The following is a 19,336-nucleotide window of genomic DNA, read 5'->3' on the forward strand; positions in this document are numbered from 1 at the left end:
GAGGCTTCCACTGTTACTCGCTGGCTCTGCAGACCGGAGGAATAGTAATCTATTCTGAAGGAGGTAATGAGTGACTGCGCACACACGTAATCCCTCCTACTCCTCATGCCAACACAATCTGGCAGCACCATGTCTCACACGTGAAGAGAGGAGGGCAAACGGGAGGGGAGCAAACAACTTGGCTGCAGTCGGTCACTGGCATGAGTGCAGGAGAAAACACTAATATCCTTATATGGTGATGTGCGCGCTTTTGTTTTGACTAAAACAATGAAATTAGTTTGGAAACAGCTTGGTGACAAATTTTTATGTTGATTAGCCACGGTATGTTTATGTGCAGTTGGTGATAGCGTTGTAGAGCTGCAGGCCTCACCATAGGCCTGATTTATCAAATCTCAGTTCTCCAGACCTGTCACCTCCCATGAAGGCCTACAGATTTGGTGTTATATGTCAAAATGCCTCAATTTTTTTGATACAACCTACCAAATACTTAAAAAAAAAAACCCAAAAAAAACCCCCCAGCAACATCCACAAAAATATCTGTACAACAAATTATTTGATAAAATTACTTCTGGCCCAGTATCTCGTAAAAACTTTAAATATAGAACGAGGGGTTGGAGACGAGCTGTGGCTTTATGAGTCAGCAGGTTAATTCATCAGCAGGTAATTTGGCGTCATCACCACTAATAAGTGCTCAAACGAGCATAGCCCAGGATCAGGTGCTCAGTTTGTCTTGAGAGGGAGGAGGGACAGCTCAACCGACTAGCATGTGGTTGGGAGCCCTTTTGTGGACACTGAAGGTAAAGACTACAATTTCACACTGATTAACAGATAAGAAGCTTTGGAGCAACTCCAGGGACCATGGGGCTTAGGGGACGGGGCGTGGGTGTCTGTGTGTGTGCATGCAGGTCCTTGTTCACGCCAGTGGGACACTGAAGGCAATTATGGTTTTAAGCCAGCGGGATGGAATCAATTATCACATGCCAACTTCCTCAAGCCCATCTGTTTGTTTTTTTTAAACCCAATATTAAAAAAAAAAAGAAAAAGAAATGCATTAATCTACTTCAGTTAAGCTCAGCTCAATCAACTAATGTGAGGATTTTAAAAAGACATACTTTGTTTCTATTGTGTACCCTTAACTTTGTATGCTGCAAATTGTTATATAATGTGGGCATCCTAGCATCTAAAGCAGAGTGTATTAACTATTTGTGAAAACAGACTAAATGATGCAATCTCATTTGAGCAGCTTCTATGATGGACTTGTGTAATCAATATATAAAAACAAACAAGCACAGAAAAATGTTTAGGTGTGTGAGTATGGCATAATCTTAAGCAATGAGCTGACATATTGCCATTACCACTACAGGGTTTAACCCTTCATTAACCTAGTGTACTCTTGTATGAGCAGCGTAGTGACACACTGACAGCTGGACTCGACCATTTACTACAAACCCTTTGATCGTGCCCTGATAGGCATGACATTATGTAACACAAACACACAATGATACAGTAATCTGTATTTAACTGAAAGAAATTATAGAAACACTGCATGGCAGATGCACTACAGGAAACAATTAAAACTCATATCCGGCACTCTTGGTCAGAGTTTATATATCACTGCTGCAGGTGACATCAGTCTGAAAGGGCCCAGCAGGCCCTCAGCAGTCATTATGTCGTATATACACAGTTCCATTATTCTGCACTGGTGGTTTAAAAAGTCTCCCAGCTTCTTGCGTTCAGTCCCGTGATGTGTAGGTCGGCATCAACTAATCTCCTTGAAAGCCCTCTTCTCCACATACTTCACCTTGAGTCTTCTCTTGAACCTAGGAGGGAGAGGGTGGAAACTCATGTTATTCACTACACACCTTATGAATTCACACATCACTCTGGGCCTTTGATGAGATGTTATGTAAGAGCGAAGCAGAGGTCCTTACTTGGCTCTTTCTCTGGGTTCAATAAGGTTTCTCTTCTGCAGACTCTTGAAGCGGTCCATGAGCACGCTGCCCTCTGGCTGTGGAGTCGCAACATTACACAAAGAGAAATAGTCAAAACAAAGCCATGTGACACAAATGTCACGCTGCTCTCACTGGATATGCAATTCCCACGTGCATCATAAAATCCTATTCTCATCACAAAGACCGATTTAAGTATTATTCAAAGACATAATTGGGGGAGATAAGAGGGAAGGACTGGGAATTTTCCACCAGCAATTACATCAAATGAAACTAATGATCCCTGTGGGGAAAGCGAGTCAGCACAGTATGAGAGAATGGGATAAAGCTTTGAATAGTGGAGAAGTGCTGAAGATAATACAGCAGCCAAATTAGCCAAAACCCATTACAGATAAACTGTGTCCTTGCTCACGGAGGTCAAAGTGCTTCTGAAGTACCTTGAGTTGTCGCAGGGAGCCGGCTAGCTCGTCGCTCAACTGAACCTCCATGTCCTGAGGCTGGAACCTGTGAAGAAATATATAAAGCAAACATTAAAGACGTGGATAGAAAAGGCTATTTATAGCCAAAAATGACCCCTGCTGAGACAATGTTGGCCACTACCAACAGAAAATTGAGCTGGGGCGAGGTGATGTGACTTGTCATGCTAGTTTTGTTTAGTTAAAAACAATATTTTGATTTCATAGCTATCAGGAATAGCAGCCATTACTAGAGTGCACTGAAGCTGTTGTACAACTTTACAGGATTACAGTTCTGTCCCCATTAGCAGCTGTGACTGAAGGAGAAAACCCAGATGAGCAATAAAGAGTCTAAGTGTTCAAACTTCCCTTGTCATAATCAGATTATTATTATTTTTTTTTTTTATTTCACAACAACAGCTGTCAAAGAAACAAAGAAATAATATTTCGTATGTCATACGAAATAATAAAAACTTTAAAAAAAAAAAAAGAAAAAAGAAAACCTGTCATTTAAACCCATTTTGCACCTCAGACTGTATAAAAGTTGTTAAAACTCTGGAGCACGTAAGTATGAGTGTGTAAAAAAACATGTTAGGCTTGTACTTGAGTTTGCCGAGTCGCCTGGGCTGAGCTTTCTGGGCCTCCTCCTTGGCCTTGCGTCGTTTCTGTCTGATCTGGGTCGTCTCTTCCTGCTGTTTGATCGAGGTCTTTATGGAGCGAAGCTGGAAGAGCTGCTGTTGCTGCTCAGTCTGTCGCCTCTCTGTCAACCGCTGCTGCTCCTATATTAGGGTTCAAAAGAGAGCCATGAGTGGACTGTGTTACATACACGCATGTTTTATCCCCTTCAGATTTCAGGTTAACTATTTACAAGTGTTGAAGTCATCAGATTACGTTTGAGCTGTTTGTTCTGACTCTTCTTTTGGCTGCCTATTTAGGGGGTCACCACAGCAGATCACCTGCCTCTCACGCCCTCCTCTGTCACACTGCCCCTCTGCATATTCATCTGCATTAAATCCATGAATCTCTGGTCATCCTTTGTCCAGTGTATCCACTGTCCCTCTGTACATGTCCAAATGATCTCTGCCTTGCCTCTAACTTTGGCTCCAAATTGCTCAACCTAAGCTGCTTTCTGATGTACTCACGTCTAACCCATCTGTTCTGACTGGTGTGTTTATATCAAGTACTGTTATACTGTTTAAGAGATATTGTATACTTTATAAAAATGATTAATTTGGAGTCTTAGGCAGTGAGATAAATGTTTAAAATGTGAGTGGAATGATAATATGGGTAATAGGAGGTGAGCTTGTTAGACTAACTTTAAAACTTCAGTTTCCATTAGTTTTTTCTACTCTTGGTCCCGTATGGTTTCAGGGAGAGCAGATATTGCCAGCTGCGTCCGTGAGTATTGAAGTCCCACCCACCACTAACTGAACTAAATATTCTTACACAGACATCAGTGTATCCTCCAGTGAAAAATCTTAATACAATAAAATGCAATTAATGAGTTTTCAGTGGAACTTTTTGGCTTTTCACTGTAGGCACACATTCATCAGCCCAATAGTGACTCCATTAGGTGCCCTTAATAAGCCACGACAGTGAGCATGTATACAGAAGGACCACCCAAGTGGAAAGAAGCAGTCCTTAACAAACCCGTCCTTTACCAACAGTGGCAAATCAAAATGTGTGCTGTGAAAATCATTGCACTTTGGGTTTTGTGCAATCTTTTTGCAGATGTATGAAGGCTTCTTAGGGTCAGGGTCACTGTAATTTGGGATGTTTTAAACCTTGTAGCCGTACCTTCATTTTTTCTGCCTTCTCTCTCTTTCTCTGTCTTTCAGTCTTCTTGTCGGCCACTGCGATGGCTCCCACTGCCACTTCCTCCCCATCCTCTTTTGGAGCATCTTTTTCTTCCTCCTCTTCACTCTCCTCTACCAAGCCTTCTACCTGCTCACGGAGGATTGTCTCCTGAAAAACGCAATAACGCACAATAGAATTGAAAAAAGTCAAAGACACATTCATCAGCAGCACCAAAAACAAAGTGAAAGATGAAGGCGAGCTAGAGGAATTGTCAGCTGTACCTCTGTAGCTGTGTCTGCTTTGTTGTAAGCCAGCTGTCTCTCTAGTTTGTCTTCTACCTTCTTCTTTTTCAACTCCACCTCATGGGCTTCCCTGAGCAATTCCTGCATTCAGAAGAGAGAGATGAACATTTGTTAATTACCAGCTGCAGCTTTATAATAATCTAAGTCAGTGGTTGTTAGGCTGGGGCCATAGTTTCAAAGTCACCTTGCTCTAAATACTGTTTCCATTCAAAAATTTGCCTACATAAAAGTTACCATGTTTATTTTTTGCACCAAAGAGCACTAATATTAAATTATTAACAGTTATGCAACACTTTAATCTTTTTCGGCAATTACATTTCAATATGTAGGATCAGTAACTACACCCAAAGATGCAGGTTTTTAATTTACCTGGTGGGAGAAAAAGTCTGGGTTGTAGGACCCTCCCGGAGCGATCACCTCTACAGCCGGGAGCACAGACGGCTTCTCGTTCAGCTTCTCTGGACGCTGAAATATCAAAATACCACACTTCAACAAAATCAAACAAATATATTTTTATACACTGATTCGAATCAATTAAAGCCCTCCCCCTATCTTACACGTAAGGGTTCTGAAAAGTTACAGCCTATGCCAAACAGTTACCCCCCCCCCCCACAGAAAACACTGCTGCCAACCCGCTTATCACACTGCTGTAGTCAAGTTATATTATTTATCTACACTGCCATGTAACACACTGCCGTGATGTCAAACCAGTATCTCTGCACACAATGAATGAATGAGCAGCTTCCTCTACTACAACCTTAATACGTTCTGTAATTATATGAAAGCGTGAATACATGGGGTCCATGCACATCTATGCAAATTAACACCAAGCTGAACCTATTCTAACCCCCCAAAATAAGGCAATTAGTAGGTCGTGTAAATGAGCATAATTGGAGCACTTCAGACAGCATGATTAATCTTAGTCAACTGTTATTCTCACCTTGACAAGTTTCTTGCGCGTCTGTTGAAGATACCAGGGTTCGCCCAAATCTTTGGCTGTAATTGAAATTTGGGGGGGGGGGGGGGGGGGGGGTTATACACAGCATTCCAATAAAATGTGTCAAAACTTCCACATTTTCTAAATTAACAACAGATATTGGAAAAATCAAACCACACCCCTGTGCCAGTCTTGCAAGTTGTCAACACAGCTGCAGGGAAAGCAGCTGTTAGACAGCAAAGCAGCATGTTAAAGTATCCCTCCACCTCAGCTGGAACATTTCCTTTGGCTGACCTAAACTGGAACTTCATAATACATGTACAATAACACTGGCATACTGCAATCAACTCTAAACAAGCCAGCACTAAAACCTACACAGGGGTGTCGAACTCCAGGCCTCGAGGGCCGGTGTCCCGCAGGTTTTAAATCTCACCCTGAGTCAACACACCCGAATCAAATGATTAGTTCATTACCAGGTTTCTGGAGAACTTCCAGACATGTTGAGGTAATTTAGCCATTTAAATCAGCTGTTTTGGGTCAAGGACACATCTAATACCTACAGGACACCGGCCCTCAAGGCCTGTAGTTCGACACCTGTGACCTACAGCTTCCTCCTCTGGGTTCCCCTAATCACATCAGCTGTTATGGACAAACATTCTGTGCCACAGAAATCTTTAAATGAGTATTCACTCACACGGTGCCCATATCACTGATGGCTACCTGCTCTATGGATACCCAGCTTAATATTAGTCAATAGCTATACCCAAACCTAGAAATGCATGCAAACACATTTCAGGTTCATGCTTGCTTATAGCTTATCCTTCACATATAAACTACCAGAATGTAAACAAGATACAGATATCCACAGTTCTGCATGAACCCCGAGTCTCAGAGCCATGTGAAAGTGTTAAATCACTGCTGAATCCATCAAAAATCAATGAAGTGCTCTGGCACCTTTACCCTTGAAGCCATTAACAACTTCTATAAAGTTACAGAAACCAGTGAACCATCAAAATATGTCAGGTGGATCTCGTGCTGTAGATTTGAGTAGAAGCATGAAACAAATAGAACTGTCAGTGACTGCATCACTGGCTGCACCACTGCGAGAAAATCTTAGGCAAAAGGTTTTTTGTTTTTTAATCTCAGAGTAGACAGTAGATATAATCTGATATGTATAAGATGCATCCTCAGGTCCCAGACGACTGTTCACACAACAATCAGCTGAGCTCCATGTTAGTCTTCACATTCCCAAGAAGGAAATACTGGGAGCGCAAGGATGGGATCATCATTGGATGTACATAAATGAACACACAAAACTCACTCTCTTGTCCCCAAATGTCATAAAAATCTCTCTCTGGGTTGTTGTTGGCCTCAGTTTCTGTCTTTTTGCTCGTCCTGTCGACAACGGTTCTATTCAGCAGACGCTTCTTGCTCCGTGGGACCACGCCGTTGGCTGCCAGCTTCTCCGCTCTCTCGGCAGTGCGACGAAGTTTCTTGGCATTTGGCTTCTGGTAGGCCAGCACACTAGTGGGGGGGTGGGGTGGAAGAGGAAGCAGAAGAGATGATTATTTGATTACATGCGGAAGAAGGATGCAAAAGAAATGGAAGTGTTAGAGCAGAATCTCCTCTCCTGGTGTGTTTTTATATCCTCAGATCCCAGGACACTGTTCACATAACAGTCTCCTGAGCTCCTGTGAACTGTCTTCACATTCCCATGAAGGAAATACTGGGAGCGCAAGGATGAGATCATCACAGGACACACACAGTCCTCCACATTAAGCCAAATAAATATTCTTAAAACATAGGTTTATATTCTACAAATTGTCTCCTGAATTTCTAAATGAAGGTGTTTATTATTAAGGGGGGAAAAAAATCCAAACCTACATTGTCCCGCGTGAAAAAGTGACTGCCTCCTTAACCTAATAACTGTTTGGGTCACCCTTAGCAGCAACAACTGCAATCAAGTGTTGGGATAACTGGAATTTTGGCCCGCTCATCTTTGCACACTTATAACTGAGCCACACTGGGGGGTTTTCGAGCATAATTGCCTTTCTAAGATCATGCCACAGCATCTCAATTGGGTTCCAGTCAGGACTTTGACTAGGCCAATCTAAAGTTGTCTTTTTGTTTTCCTTAAGCCATTCACAGGTGAAGTCGTCAGTCCACACAGTATTTTCCCAAAAGTCTTGAAGATAAAGATGTTTTCTTGCAAAACTGAGACCACCCTTTATGTTCCTTTTGCTCAGCAGTGGTTTTCATCTTGGAACTCTGCCATACAGCCCTTTTTTGCCCAGTCTCTTTCTTATGGTGGAGTCATTGACACTGACTGTAACTAAGGCAGGTGAGGCCTGCAGTTCTTCGGATGCTGTTCTGGAGTTTTTTGTGACCTCTTGGATGAGTCATTGCTGCACTTTTGGAGTCATTTTGACTGACCAGGCACTCCTGTGAAGGAGTTCCATGTTTTTGCCATTTGTGGATAATGGCTCTCAACGTGGTTTGCTGGAGTCCCACAGCTTTAGAAAGGGCTTTATAAAATTTTCCAGACTGACAGATCTCAATTACTTTGTCATTTGTTCCTGAATTTCCTTGGCATGATGTCTTTCAAGGATCTTTTGATCTACGCCACAAGCAGGTCCTATTTCAATGATTTCTTGACTGAGAATAGGAGTGGCAGTAATCAGGCCTGGGTGTGGCTAGAGAAATTGAACACAGCTTTGCAAAGATGCAATACACCAATTTATGTTACAAAAGGAGGGGACAATCACTTTTTCCACATAGGACCATGTAGGTTTTGAATTTCTTTTCCCCCTTAATAATTAACACCTTCAGTTAAAATCTGCATCGTGTTTACGTGCATCATTTTTGTCTAATACTTACATTTGTTTGATGATCTAAAACATTTAAGTGTGATAAACAAAAAACTGGAAATCAGACAAACAATTTAAAACAGATTCAAAGGGGGGATGGGGGGGTGTCACACTCAGTGAGTAGGACTATATGCCCAGACCTTGGTCCCAAGGCCCTTTGCTGTGTGTCTTCCCTGACGCTCCCACACTTGTCTACTCTTCACTACTGTGCCACTTAATAAAGGCAAAAATGCCCCCCAAAAAATACTGTTGAAAGACCACAGATTCAAGGATCAGAGAGACTAGGATTACTGACTCTTTAGGCGGTGCAACAAGGGAGTCATGCTGAAGGATCAGGTCTATCCTCAGAGGACGCGATGACTTCCCTTTCCTCTTCTTCCCCTTGACTGGTTCTGCAGCTTCTTCACAGAGGAAACAAAATTTCAGATTTACCAACTTGTTCAGGTGCATTTTTTAAACAAAATAATAGAAATAAGAGGATAGAAATAAAGTGCTTTAGATGACAGGGAAACAAGTTTACCTTTCTCTTCAACTTTCTTCGGCTGTCCAACATCCAAAAAGAACAAACTGTCATCTGATTTCTCACATAGCAAACCCCTGAAATCCAAAAAGATGCCATTATGTCATACGTATAATTTAAAAGACAGATTTTCAACTACAACAATTATTCAACAGTGTCATGTATGCTGTGGACAGTGGAGAAAAACAAAGTCCATCACAGGGGTTTTTAAGCAGACTAAAAACCACCAAAGTCAATAACAGTAAACGCTCACATTGCAAGACCACAAACCAACACGTCTGTTTATTTTTGGCCGACAGCAGGTTTGAAACTATCAAGTCATTACAAACCATGATAGTGACGAAATAAAAGTCCCACGACAGAAGCAACTTCATCCTTGTAATGTTTAAAACGGATATGTTCTGAGACCATGATTATTATCAACTGAAAGGTAAACACAGCACATTTTTATCTGCCCAATATAAATCTAGGGGTAAAGGTGAGCAGAAATACTAGTATCAGATATAATAGTTGACAATTTCTGTTTTTAATTTTAGACTTAAAATACACATTTTCAACACGTCTCACTGGCTGTTAACTCACCCCGTGGTCCTCTCTTGATGCCTGACGTCTTCTAGAAACTCCTCTACGTCCTGTACGTCACTGTATTTGTTCCAGTTCTTCTTCTTATTCTTGTTCACACGCTTTCTCCGACTGCTGACCAGGTCTGTAGGGGTTACTTTGGGGTTTAAAGTTAAAAAACCTGGCTGTGAGATCGCCACGCGCTTCAATCTCCTGGCAGCCGCCATGTTGGAGGACTAGTGGGGGAGGGAGAAGCGCGTTTCTTCTTCTTTTGTATGCGGGAACCACAGTTTGGCGCCACCAGCCGGACTGGCAGAGTAAACGCTATTAAACTGCTTTTATAACTAACTTAATGAAAAAGTAGTTCTGCTTTTCACTGCATTGTTTACAAGATTAAGATGAGATTTGTTTATATATTTTACAAACTCACCATATTGTAGGACTGGCTCTAATGTAAAATATATATATTTATATTTGTATAATATTAACAGTTTAATTACACTGCTTTTACATTTTTATTTTGAGAAATAATATAAAATAAACAGCAAATATAGCTCTAAAGGGCTGAAAGACTGAATATCACTGTTTCTGCAATGACTCTTGAATGCTGATGGTGCTTCAGTCTCCCTTTTCCTGTAATGGGCGTTTGGTTTAAACACTTCTCTAATAATTACTTTAACCAACAAAAAGGTCAAAAATCAGCTTGGGGAAAAACTTGTTGCGGGACGTTGCTGGTGAAGGTGATGATGCAGTTGTTTATCATGTTGCAGCATGTGTGAAATATGTTTGTCACAGTTGCATCATGGGAAACGTGTCTCCTCTTGCTTTCATATGTTCTTTTTCCTTTTTTTCCTCCCTTCATTTTATTGCGAGAACAACGCTTAAGAGTCTCAAGAATACATTCCCAGTTTTAGGCGGCAATCTTTGACCAAGTTTTCAAAGGTGAGTATCATTATTTGAATAAAACTCCACTTTATCTTTTAATGTCAAGTTAGTTTGGAAATTATGTGTTTTTTCGTTTATTTTCGACGAAAACGCAGGGCACTCGAGCTATTATCTGCCTGCTCGGGGAGTGAGGGACCTAAAGAGCACTTGTGATCCGGTCGAATTTGACTCGGAAATGCGCCTAAAGTGAGGGGTCATCTGACACAATAATTATCATCAATCGATCCCCTGACATGTCTAGTGTCGTCCTCAAAAAGTGTATTCCACTTTCACGCCGCGGTTTTTATATTCTTCCGTCGTTTTTATCGTCACCCTCTTCGTTTGGTACAACGATTTTTCCTTCCCGTTTACATTCTTCAAGCCAACCAGCCAGCCATCATCTTCGGTGCGCTAGTTTGCCTTTACGAGGCCGCCGGGGTGGGCGGGGTCGACTGGTTTTCCTTTAAAATAGCTCATTCTGAATGAAAAACACTAGACTTGTGAGCAAGCGGAGAGCCCAATATGAAGAAACGAACAAACCCACGTTCAGTGCGCAAGGGGCGAGGTTTGTCTGGGAAACCCCGTGCCCTGAGTGGTTGGCATGTTCATTACGTCCCGCCCCAAAGGCGCTAATCCATGATGTGTTTGGGTTATCTGATAAAGGGCTCAGTTTTGATTGGGTGCCTATGCTGCCTATTACTGTTGTTTTTTTTTTATAGCCATTGCATAAGCCACCTCGGGTATTTAAAAAAAAAAAAAAAAAACTCAGGCTCCCGTGGAAGAGTGGAGTCTGTCATGTTGCTGTTAACTTCCAAATCATTTTAAATACAATGCGAAAGTTAATTTTCATTCTTTACAGCCTGTACACATATTTTATTCTGAACTTTCCGGAAGAAAAAAAAATAAACCCTGTCTGTTGAACATCTAAGAAATATGAAACTAAATTAATATGCAATCACTTTATTTTTATTATTGCTGTAACGAAAAAGATTGTCATAGATATGGGAAAAAGTGTCTGTATTTATTATTATTGTTGTTATTGTTTTTATTAATGCAGCCTTTTACTTGTTTTCTTCAGGTGATCTGTAGTAGCCATGGCCCGTACCAAGCAGACTGCCCGTAAATCCACTGGAGGTAAAGCTCCACGTAAGCAGCTGGCCACCAAGGCTGCTCGCAAGAGCGCCCCTTCCACTGGTGGTGTCAAGAAGCCCCATCGCTACAGGTGAGATGTCACCTAGCTCTCCTGGAAACTATAGTATAATGTAAACCTAATGTGTATGAAAAGAGCAGGCATCCGTCATTAGTCAGTCTTCTTAACTAGGGGCCCCCGTTGTATTGTTGCACATTCTCACTATAAGATAAGACTGACTCACTGCCAGTTTAATTTCCACCTCTGCACTTCAGGCCGGGTACTGTGGCTCTGCGTGAGATCCGTCGTTATCAGAAGTCCACTGAGCTGCTGATCCGCAAGCTGCCCTTCCAGCGTCTGGTGAGGGAAATTGCTCAGGACTTCAAGACTGACCTGCGTTTCCAGAGCGCAGCCATCGGAGCTCTGCAGGTCAGTAGCTCTCACTGATTAATTTCATTTTTAAAACAACAAAAAAACAGGCTATTTGTCATCTGTTCACTAAAATGCCTCTAATGTTGAATTTTTCTGCCACCTGCAGGAGGCCAGCGAGGCCTATCTGGTGGGTCTGTTTGAGGACACCAATCTGTGCGCCATCCACGCCAAGCGTGTCACCATCATGCCAAAAGACATCCAGCTGGCACGTCGCATCCGCGGAGAGCGTGCTTAAAACATTTTGATTTATTATACTCTGTCCTCTCGTCCCTTCGCCACTCATTTCTCCTTTTCCTTCCTCTATACTTAGTAGTTTGGTTTGAGGTTCTCTATATATATCATGATTGTGATAACCGTAAATGTGTGATCATGTCTTCTTTGGTGCTACCGGTAGCAGATTTTTCTTAGCGGTATCTTCATGTACTTTGAAATCATTCATCAGTTCTAATTAGTGAGCCACAGGAATACCTTGTGACCTCTATGAATAAGATGCTTTTGCGAACCAAGAATAGTGTATGATCTGAACATGGGAATAGAAATTAGCATTAAGGTTGAGTTTCATCTTCAGACAGACACATACATTGATATGAGTCTTCTGACTTTCTTTTCTTTTTTTTAAAAAACAAGTAGAAATTTGTTGTAAAAGTAGTAAGTTTTCTTTTGCTTTTTTTTTTTTTTACGATATGGTGTATTTCTACTGTTGCTGTTTGATGTATCAAAATTCAAAAGATCAATTCTGGTTGTCAATTGGAAATGTCATTGTGCTATGATGACACTGCATGGTTTGACAGATGATGAGCGGCATATATGTAGCAGACCTTTGTTAATCATATTTTAATTTTCAGCCACGTTATCATGTCCAGGTAATATTATGACTTTTTGTTCCTCTCTCAGGTTGATATGGTAACCTTTTTTTTTCTACTGTGTTCTTGATTTATGTTTCAGTCATTTTTAAGAGCAAAATATTTGTACTCCAGAATTCACATACAAACATAATAAACAGATTCTTGTGCTTAGATGAGTTGTGATTTTTATCTTGAAGCAATTTAAAGTCCCCAGCTTTGTATTTTTGGCATATTCATTTATAAAAATTAACCTAGTAAGATTAATTTCAGTTGTATTTATATAGCACTAAATCACAATAACAGTTGCTTCAAAGTGCTTTATATTGTAAGGTAAATACCCTGCAATAATAGAGGAAAAAAGATGACCATTTATAAGGAATTACTTGGTAACAGTAGGTAGGAAAAACGTCCTTTTAACAGGGGTTGGGGAGAAAAACTCACTCCAGGGACAAGGATAACTTTACTTACTTTTTTATTGTAAATTCATAAAACAGCAATAGTTAGTGAAAATACTATTAAAAATGTCGGAAGAACTACTCCAAAGTTATTTTTATTTTTTAAAATTAGTCCTTGTAAAACTAAATAACAGCATTTCGAATATGAAACATTTTGACAGTAGTTTTCCGACTGCTGCGAAAAAGCACTTAAAAACAACCTTTGAACTGTCACTGCATGAAGCCAACTTTTAAATGTCTCTTTCAGTTTGACTCAAATGTTAATACTTTAATTCGACAATAAAGAAGGCACTCAAAGGAAGCGCAGGCACTTCCGTTTTCTACATTTAGCTTTACCGACATTTAAAAGCCCGAAATGTTCGATTAAAAAGAAAACGTCAAACTAACTCCCCAGTGCCGGTGTTGTGCCAAAAAGTGATTTCCAATGTTTCCGTGTATTTTTTATGTGTAATATCTTTACGTATGTTGGTAAATAGACTTCGGTGAACAGCGTTTACAAAGGGGTTATATATAGAATTAAAAGATTATCTGTTTTTTCAAGTATCTTTATAACTCTGTGTTATTGTACTCACATTATAACCAATCCGGTCCTTTTTCCCCACTTACAATATTTTTACAGAACTATTGTAATATTTGCTGCCATTTCTGCTGTCTTACTCTTACAAAAGACATTTTTAATGTTAATGAGATTTTTTTTAACTGCATAAATAAAGGTTCTATAAAAGTCGCTGCCAAAAACTGATTGCGGCTTCTACCTTGTTACACGAATGTTGTTTGTGGCTCAATATGACTTTGTGTCATCCATGAGGGATGCATTTGACATATGTTTCACATATTATAGGCCAACAAGTTACTTATAGCAGTTTAAATACGAGCAATCAGTTTTTGGCAAATACCGGAAATCAGTTTTTGGCAGACAATCACTTTTTGGCACAACACCGGGCAGCACCTGTCACTGTAACCACAGAAATGTTGTTAACGCCGTTGCATTGTGGGACGCATGATTGACGCGGCGGCCATTTTCCCGCTGGACGCTGCTTCCCATTGTGGATACGAAGAAGAAAATACAGCCAAGCGACACATTTCTCTCCACTTCTCTTCACTTTCCCTCTAGGTAAGCGTCTCGAAATGTGTCACCTGGTTCGTGGCTGAACTTTGAATTTTTCTGTTTGTTTTATTTACAATTCACAAGCTCGTTTGAGGGAGAAAAAGCAGTGTTTTCGTCGTGTGAGAAAATAAGACACACACGGCTGTCGAAGCGGCGGTGAAATGCAGTCCTCTTTGCAGCCGCTCAGATGAGCGGATATTCTGGTTCAAATTATGCGCCGGTTCAGCTCGGTTCTACGCTGCCATTAGGGGTCGTTCAGCATTCCTGTGTTCACCTATGAGTTCCTTAACATGTACTATCTCTGTTTTTTTCATTTTCCGATTCGCTGGAGCGTCGGAGAGTTGTAAAATTGAAGTTGTTTATGTGCTACCCGCTTGTTCTTCTGCCCTGGGTCTTTATCCCGCTTGCGCATCAAACCGCCGCCATCATCAGAGCGAGGTGGGCGGACCTAGTAACAGTGGAAGGTAGCTGGAGAGCCCGCCCATTTTAGTTTCCATACGCTGGTTGGCTCATGGTAATAGTTTTAGCTTTGCCAGCCAATCGTGTAGTCGTTCAACTTTGATTGACGCATGTCTGGCTGGTCGTCAACGGGAAATGTCTTGTGTGTTTATTTACTAGAAAAGTTGAGTAAATCTAAGTTGTCTGCTGCAACCTACAAGCTGCGGTAGCTGTGATTAAATAATTGCCTAATTTCAAATTGCCATTATTGAGCATATTCGACACAGCAGTAGCATTACATCAGTGCTGTTGCTGTAATAACAGAAAATAACACAAAATGCAATAAAAGGTTTTCCTGTTATCATATTTTAATTATTGGAGCCTTTCAAGCATTTAATGTATTTGTCCTCCATATTACTCAGCAAGAAAAAGAAGGCATTTGAAAAATTGTCCTATAAAATGCCAAATTCAACCTTTTTATTCACTCTTTTTCAGGTGATCTGTAGTAGCCATGGCCCGTACCAAGCAGACTGCCCGTAAGTCCACTGGAGGTAAAGCTCCACGTAAGCAGCTGGCCACTAAGGCTGCTCGCAAGAGCGCCCCTTCCACTGGTGGTGTCAAGAAGCCCCATCGCTACAGGTAAGGCAGGCAAAAACTAACTTGCAAAACTTCTCCTCTCCGTTTTTTTCAGCTTACTGTAAGGGTTTTGTGTTATTGTTTTTTCTTCAGGCTATCACTGATGTCTCTCCTCTTCTAAATGTGTTTATTGTTGCATATGCACAGTGCAAGTCAAAGCCAAGTTTAAAGTAAGTTTAATTTCCACCTCTGCACTTCAGGCCGGGTACTGTGGCTCTGCGTGAGATCCGTCGTTATCAGAAGTCCACTGAGCTGCTGATCCGCAAGCTGCCCTTCCAGCGTCTGGTGAGAGAAATTGCCCAGGACTTCAAGACTGACTTGCGTTTCCAGAGCGCAGCCATCGGAGCTTTGCAGGTCAGTATGAAATGGGGCTTTCAAGAGGAGTATCCCTCTGAAAAAATTCTCAGCTAGCTCTGCCCACACATGACTTTGGATGAGGTATCTGTACCTGACTGTTTCCACCTGAAACAGCCTGACTGCTCGCAGGGTTAGTTTCTAAAGCTGGCCAGACACTATGCTGGTTTGAATAAATGTGTGTGATGTGTTAACTCACACAATATGTTGATATTTAATCAGGGTCAGAACCTGCAGCCTCTGTGCTCACACTGTGCAGATCCATCATCCTGCCACCATGTGAAGCTCAGGGTTCTTGAAGCTGTGTGTTCAGTGTTGACACAACAAGAGAGAGGTGTCATTACTTTATGCATTTTTTTTAAACATTGGCATGTTATTGTGCTTTTTTTTGTGCTGAAAATGTGATTTGAACCAACATTGCTAGAGTGCATTTTGCAAACTGTTGCACTCCTAAAATTTACATCTATATTGTATATCAGGTGTGCTGAAGACTTTATACAGTGTGCACACACACACAAACATATCTCTAGTATGTAGTTTAAAAAAAATTAAATCTCTGCACAATTTTGTTCAAGATTTTTTTTGTTTTTTTGTTTTTTTTGTTGTTTTTTTTGCAAAATGACTGATGAACTCCAAAAGTGTAATAAATATACCAAATTCAAGTGATCATTGAAGTGATTGTTTCAGCTCTGCTGAAAACTGTTGCATTTCCTCTTTTCTGCAGGAGGCCAGCGAGGCCTATCTGGTGGGTCTGTTTGAGGACACCAATCTGTGCGCCATCCACGCCAAGCGTGTCACCATCATGCCCAAAGACATCCAGCTGGCACGTCGCATCCGCGGAGAGCGTGCTTAAACGCTCTCGTTCTCCCTCTTGGTCTTTCTCCTTCTCACCTCTTCCTGTCCTTCCTTCACCTTTCTGCCTCTCCATCCCTCTGCCCCTCACCCGCCGTCCCTCCCTCCCTCCCTGTGTTAGTAGTGTGTAGAGGAAAACTGATTATATTATAATTAAAGTGTATAGTCGTGTTTTTCTTAGTGCTCTCGGCAGCAGACTTCTAGGGTACTCTCTTTTTGTGCATGTACCAAATCTTTGGTGATGAGATCTCCTCAAGCACACATATCCTGGTTTGCACTGTTTCTAACAGGCTCTGTGAGAGAGTGGGTAACATGGATAAAGTGAGGAGAGAAACAGAGTAGAACAATGCAAACGTGGGAGGGACAAGCAGGAGGACAGGATGGCTGTTTTTTTTCTGCTGGGGGGACTCTGGTCTCCTTTCTGCAGCAGGGTGCTAGAAGAACTTGCCTGGTCCTCTCGTCCTGCTTCCTGTCCTGCCAGCCTCGGCTCAGCAGCAGTTTGTTTCTGCCCCAGAGAGCTGAGCCTGGACTTGGTGTCCTGTGTGTCTGCGTGAGTGTTGGCTCTGATCATCACAGCAAATTGTATACAGTCTATCAGCATCTTGGGGAAGTAGTTCTATGATTACCATATGGCTCATTGCTGTTATTCATTGTGTTGGGTTTTGTCTTTCCAAATAAGTCTCACAGTTGTGATTTTTTCTTTGTTTGTTTTATTTTATTTTTGAAACTATTTGACACAGAGTTGGGGGGATGAACAGATTCAAAACAAAACAAATACAGAAAGCAGATTTGAAATATTTTTTTCTACTGAAATGTGATGCTACTGACTCTCAGTGACACCAAAGTTTGATCCTCTTGTACACGCTCTTATAGAGTTTAACCTCATCTGTCTGTTTGTTGTGTTCAAATTGGGTTCTAATTATTTAAAACCAAAGCTTATGAGCTCAAATGGTGTCAGAGATACTTTTTTAGCAGTGGCACGTTTTTTAATACCAAGACCTTTTTATAGCAAAGGCTCATCAAGATTTGTAACATTCTGTAAAACCAAAAGTTCTCAAAGTGTAAAAAAGATTTTTTTAAGAAAATAAAACAACTGATTAAAATGTGAAGGATATTCTGAATCAGCATTGAATGACTAATAATAGTCATTTTTTCTGTATACGTCCCCCCTGTACTTTTATTTTCTTCACTCTGGATCAATTGATCATCTGTATACCGCTTCTCAGGTTGACTTTTCACCCCTTTTAACTTAAATTTGTTTTTTGCTTTATTTGAGTTTCTTTTTTTTAAATGTTGAAGATAATGTTTCAATTAAACAATGTTTGTAATTTCCAGATTTGTCATATAAGGTGGTAATAAATGGATGTTACACACACTCCTCTGTGTCTGTGCTGCATAAATAAATGCTCTCAGGTGGATTGTTTATACCTGTTAAAGAAAGACCACTGTTCATTTACCAATAAGCTTTTCCAACAGTTTAGCAGCATTACAAAAGAGAAGTCTAAAATATATTAAGAATTTACATTTCAGTTCAGTCTACATGTAAATGGTTGCTGACCTGTATAGCTTCTTATTCTGTAGCAGGAATAAATAGCTAGAGTTGGCGCTGTAAGGATCCAGTTTATTGTGAAGAGTACTTTGTGCTCTGTAAGCTTTAAATATTTTTGGCTCTTCATTTTCAAACACTTACAAACTGCTCCCAACACATCAGAAACAAAAATAAATAAAATAGTTTTTATGACTCAATATGACCCCAAACTTTAAAACTTGAAGCTAAATGAGATGCACAAACAGCAGGTTCGAGAGCACCTGGGACTTCCTTAAGTTCCTTATATTATATTAATGGCAGTGACACCACTAGATGGCGCTACAACACAGTGTTTGTGACTTGAACTCATAGCTCCTCTACACCAAGAAATTAGTTACTTCTAAAATCACGATGGGCCTTAATTTAGAAATATATGTATATGATTGTAATTGTATGAATGAAATCAAAATATTTTTCCATCTTTCTTACCACTAATGTGGTTAACCAAAATTAAGTTAACCTTAAGCTCAGCTCTAACATTAAATTTTATTTTTTTTTGTCCATTAAACTTTGCCTTTTAATATTTTTAGGCCCCTCTCTCTGACACACACAGATGTGAGACTCCCTTCCTGGGTTGACATCATTCCCCTCATCACTGTTTCATTTCATCCTTCTACTCCCTTGATTAAAAGGGATAAAGCCATGCCCTCAGCCATGTTCATCACAATAAAACACACACATTTGCCCATGTCGCTGCATGTCTGTGTGACCTCAGCTATACTGATTACAATGAAACGCACACAGACAAACAAACATCTAATCAAACACCAGCCTTTAATCCTTTTGTTTTGACCAACCACTGTACATTGGTGCAGACTTACAAACATGTATGGATGTACACCCACATACCCACAGACAAGCGATCGCTTCTGGGCACCATTTTTCTGTCTGATGTCACTTCTAATCAAAAGCTCACATGACTTTATTGAGTCAATACTTGTTTAATAACTTTCATACAAGACATGGTCTTTACATATATATATTTTTCCCCATGAGATCAGCATTCATACAACTACTCCAGCTGACAGGATTTCCATTTTTCCTTTTCAGTCCAGTGGAGTCAGACTAAATGTAACAAGTTGTTAGTTAATGTTAAAATGATTAAATGAACTACCTTTCAGTGTAAAAAAAAAACCCCATCCTGGTTAGGAAAACCTGCAGTGCGTACAACGACTAATTGTCACAGC

The 19,336-nt window shown here is 40.6% G+C and overlaps 3 protein-coding genes across 4 annotated transcripts; 2 read left to right on the forward strand and 1 right to left on the reverse strand.

Annotated features, from left to right (window-relative positions):
• Positions 1-1,494: 1,494 nt before the first annotated feature.
• On the reverse strand, positions 1,495-9,653 carry nop53 (NOP53 ribosome biogenesis factor). Its single transcript, XM_004562782.5, has 12 exons — positions 9,410-9,653; positions 8,828-8,904; positions 8,603-8,708; positions 6,762-6,964; positions 5,444-5,499; positions 4,873-4,968; positions 4,483-4,584; positions 4,202-4,369; positions 3,008-3,183; positions 2,387-2,453; positions 1,932-2,008; positions 1,495-1,820 (listed from the first exon to the last, which is right to left on the reverse strand). The coding sequence occupies exons 1-12, from the start codon at positions 9,613-9,615 to the stop codon at positions 1,760-1,762; spliced, it is 1,395 nt and encodes a 464-aa protein (XP_004562839.1). The 5' UTR covers positions 9,616-9,653; the 3' UTR covers positions 1,495-1,759.
• Positions 9,654-10,192: 539 nt separating this feature from the next.
• LOC101481297 (histone H3.3A) lies at positions 10,193-12,889 on the forward strand. Its single transcript, XM_076892173.1, has 4 exons — positions 10,193-10,330; positions 11,391-11,534; positions 11,717-11,864; positions 11,974-12,889. Exons 2-4 carry the CDS (start codon positions 11,407-11,409, stop codon positions 12,106-12,108), a joined length of 411 nt encoding a protein of 136 aa, XP_076748288.1. The 5' UTR covers positions 10,193-10,330; positions 11,391-11,406; the 3' UTR covers positions 12,109-12,889.
• On the forward strand, positions 10,239-17,936 carry LOC106676370 (histone H3.3A). Of its 2 annotated transcripts, none has more exons than XM_076892174.1 (4): positions 10,239-10,330; positions 15,215-15,358; positions 15,556-15,709; positions 16,434-17,936. In XM_076892174.1, exons 2-4 carry the CDS (start codon positions 15,231-15,233, stop codon positions 16,560-16,562), a joined length of 411 nt encoding a protein of 136 aa, XP_076748289.1. In that variant the 5' UTR covers positions 10,239-10,330; positions 15,215-15,230; the 3' UTR covers positions 16,563-17,936. The 2 variants fall into 2 exon arrangements, with proteins under 2 accessions (XP_076748289.1, XP_014268334.1); XM_014412848.4 differs by lacking the exon at positions 10,239-10,330 and adding an exon at positions 14,132-14,287.
• Positions 17,937-19,336: the final 1,400 nt, after the last annotated feature.

The sequence above is a fragment of the Maylandia zebra genome, linkage group LG14 (assembly GCF_041146795.1).
Source record: "Maylandia zebra isolate NMK-2024a linkage group LG14, Mzebra_GT3a, whole genome shotgun sequence".
Taxonomy (NCBI): domain Eukaryota; kingdom Metazoa; phylum Chordata; class Actinopteri; order Cichliformes; family Cichlidae; genus Maylandia; species Maylandia zebra.

Excerpts from the sequence above, each read along its gene's own strand:
- nop53 (XM_004562782.5), bottom strand. The coding sequence starts at position 9,615 with ATGGCGGCTGCCAGGAGATTGAAGCGCGTGGCGATCTCACAGCCAGGT. Across the intron at positions 5,500-6,761 it reads TGACATTTGGGGACAAGAGA|CCAAAGATTTGGGCGAACCC; the intron begins GTGAGTTTTGTG and ends TTTCAATTACAG. Across the intron at positions 1,821-1,931 it reads GAACCCAGAGAAAGAGCCAA|GTTCAAGAGAAGACTCAAGG; the intron begins GTAAGGACCTCT and ends TCTCCCTCCTAG.
- LOC101481297 (XM_076892173.1), top strand. The coding sequence starts at position 11,407 with ATGGCCCGTACCAAGCAGACTGCCCGTAAATCCACTGGAGGTAAAGCT. Across the intron at positions 11,535-11,716 it reads AAGAAGCCCCATCGCTACAG|GCCGGGTACTGTGGCTCTGC; the intron begins GTGAGATGTCAC and ends TCTGCACTTCAG. Across the intron at positions 11,865-11,973 it reads AGAGCGCAGCCATCGGAGCT|CTGCAGGAGGCCAGCGAGGC; the intron begins CTGCAGGTCAGT and ends TTTTTCTGCCAC.
- LOC106676370 (XM_076892174.1), top strand. The coding sequence starts at position 15,231 with ATGGCCCGTACCAAGCAGACTGCCCGTAAGTCCACTGGAGGTAAAGCT. Across the intron at positions 15,359-15,555 it reads AAGAAGCCCCATCGCTACAG|GCCGGGTACTGTGGCTCTGC; the intron begins GTAAGGCAGGCA and ends TCTGCACTTCAG. Across the intron at positions 15,710-16,433 it reads CAGCCATCGGAGCTTTGCAG|GAGGCCAGCGAGGCCTATCT; the intron begins GTCAGTATGAAA and ends TCTTTTCTGCAG.